Source organism: Buceros rhinoceros, unplaced genomic scaffold (genome assembly GCF_000710305.1).
Source record: "Buceros rhinoceros silvestris isolate BGI_N320 unplaced genomic scaffold, ASM71030v1 scaffold5416, whole genome shotgun sequence".
In the NCBI taxonomy this organism is placed as follows: Eukaryota; Metazoa; Chordata; class Aves; order Bucerotiformes; family Bucerotidae; genus Buceros; species Buceros rhinoceros.
The window spans coordinates 110,582-111,633 of NW_010415677.1; the positions used below are offsets into that span (position 1 = coordinate 110,582).

At 44.0% G+C, this 1,052-nt stretch overlaps 1 protein-coding gene across 1 annotated transcript in view; it reads right to left on the reverse strand.

Annotated features, from left to right (window-relative positions):
- Positions 1-849: 849 nt before the first annotated feature.
- The window catches only part of DACT1 (dishevelled-binding antagonist of beta-catenin 1), a gene marked incomplete at its 5' end in the record, with an annotated part of 7,607 nt that continues 7,404 nt past the window's right edge, over positions 850-1,052 (reverse strand). Inside the window, one exon of the mRNA XM_010137492.1 lies at positions 850-1,052. This exon is cut by the window's right edge and continues 19 nt beyond it. Within this exon, the coding sequence (XP_010135794.1) occupies positions 850-1,052 (203 nt within the window).

Below are 1,052 nucleotides of genomic sequence, written 5' to 3' on the forward strand. Positions count from 1 at the left end.
TGTGTTATATTAATTTACACAATGATATATATATAAAAACAGCCATTGATGATGTACAGTAAATTGGACATCAACAGGAATATTAAAACTACTGATACTCATGCACGTGACATGCATACGGGTTTTTTTTTTTTCTTTTTCAAAAGCAGTTTTACACAATATACTGAAGTTACTAAGCCTTGGTCAGCTGCTCCAATGGTTTACTCTGAACAACACCGCCTTCCGCAGTGGGACTCCCAGAACGTCAGAGCAGAGTGCGCTCCAGAGAAGGCAACTAAACCTCGGAGAGATTGAACAGGAGCCCTTTCCTGGCGGGGTAAGGCTGGGGGAGGACAGCGGCGAGTTTCAAGAAAAGAATCAGAAAGAAAAGAAAAGAACAGACCAGGCTACAAGGAGGAAGAAGTTCAAGATGTGGCAATGGGAGCACCAGAAAGGGACAAGCAAAACCATGAAGACCACCTACACTCCCTCCCCCTTACGCCCTAAAAGCTTATAACCTTAAGCTGTTGATATCCTGTGTAAGACCCAGAACTGGAAACACTAGGCAAGGAAGATCCATTCCTAGAAACATCAGCCTTTGCTCCAAGCCCTCTGACACCATGCGCTGGAGGCTGTTCACCACGGAAATGGCAGTGTTGTCTTGTTTTTTTAAAATGAGTATAACGGTCTTTTATTTCCACGTAAAAGGCACTAGTATCCACCCAAGTTCTGAAGACAAGTGACATAATTTACCTTAAGTTTTAAATATTTGTATATATATAAAAAAAAAAAAAAATCTGTGGACATATGTACACAAAAGCACCTTGCTTCCGAAAGCAGAAGCAGATACATTCCACCAAGTCACCTTCACTAGACGGTTGTCATGAGCTTCAGGGAGCCCGACCGAAAGCGGAGGATTTTCTTCTTGAGGTTATGGGAAGCTTTGATTTTGACAAAGGCCTTTGCCGCATTTTCATGCAGCTCCGGTGCCGTGACTGTTTGGATGGGAAGTGTCTGGACAAACTGAGACCAAATAAGGCCCCCGCTCTCATCAGAGTCGCTGGGGGCGGGGC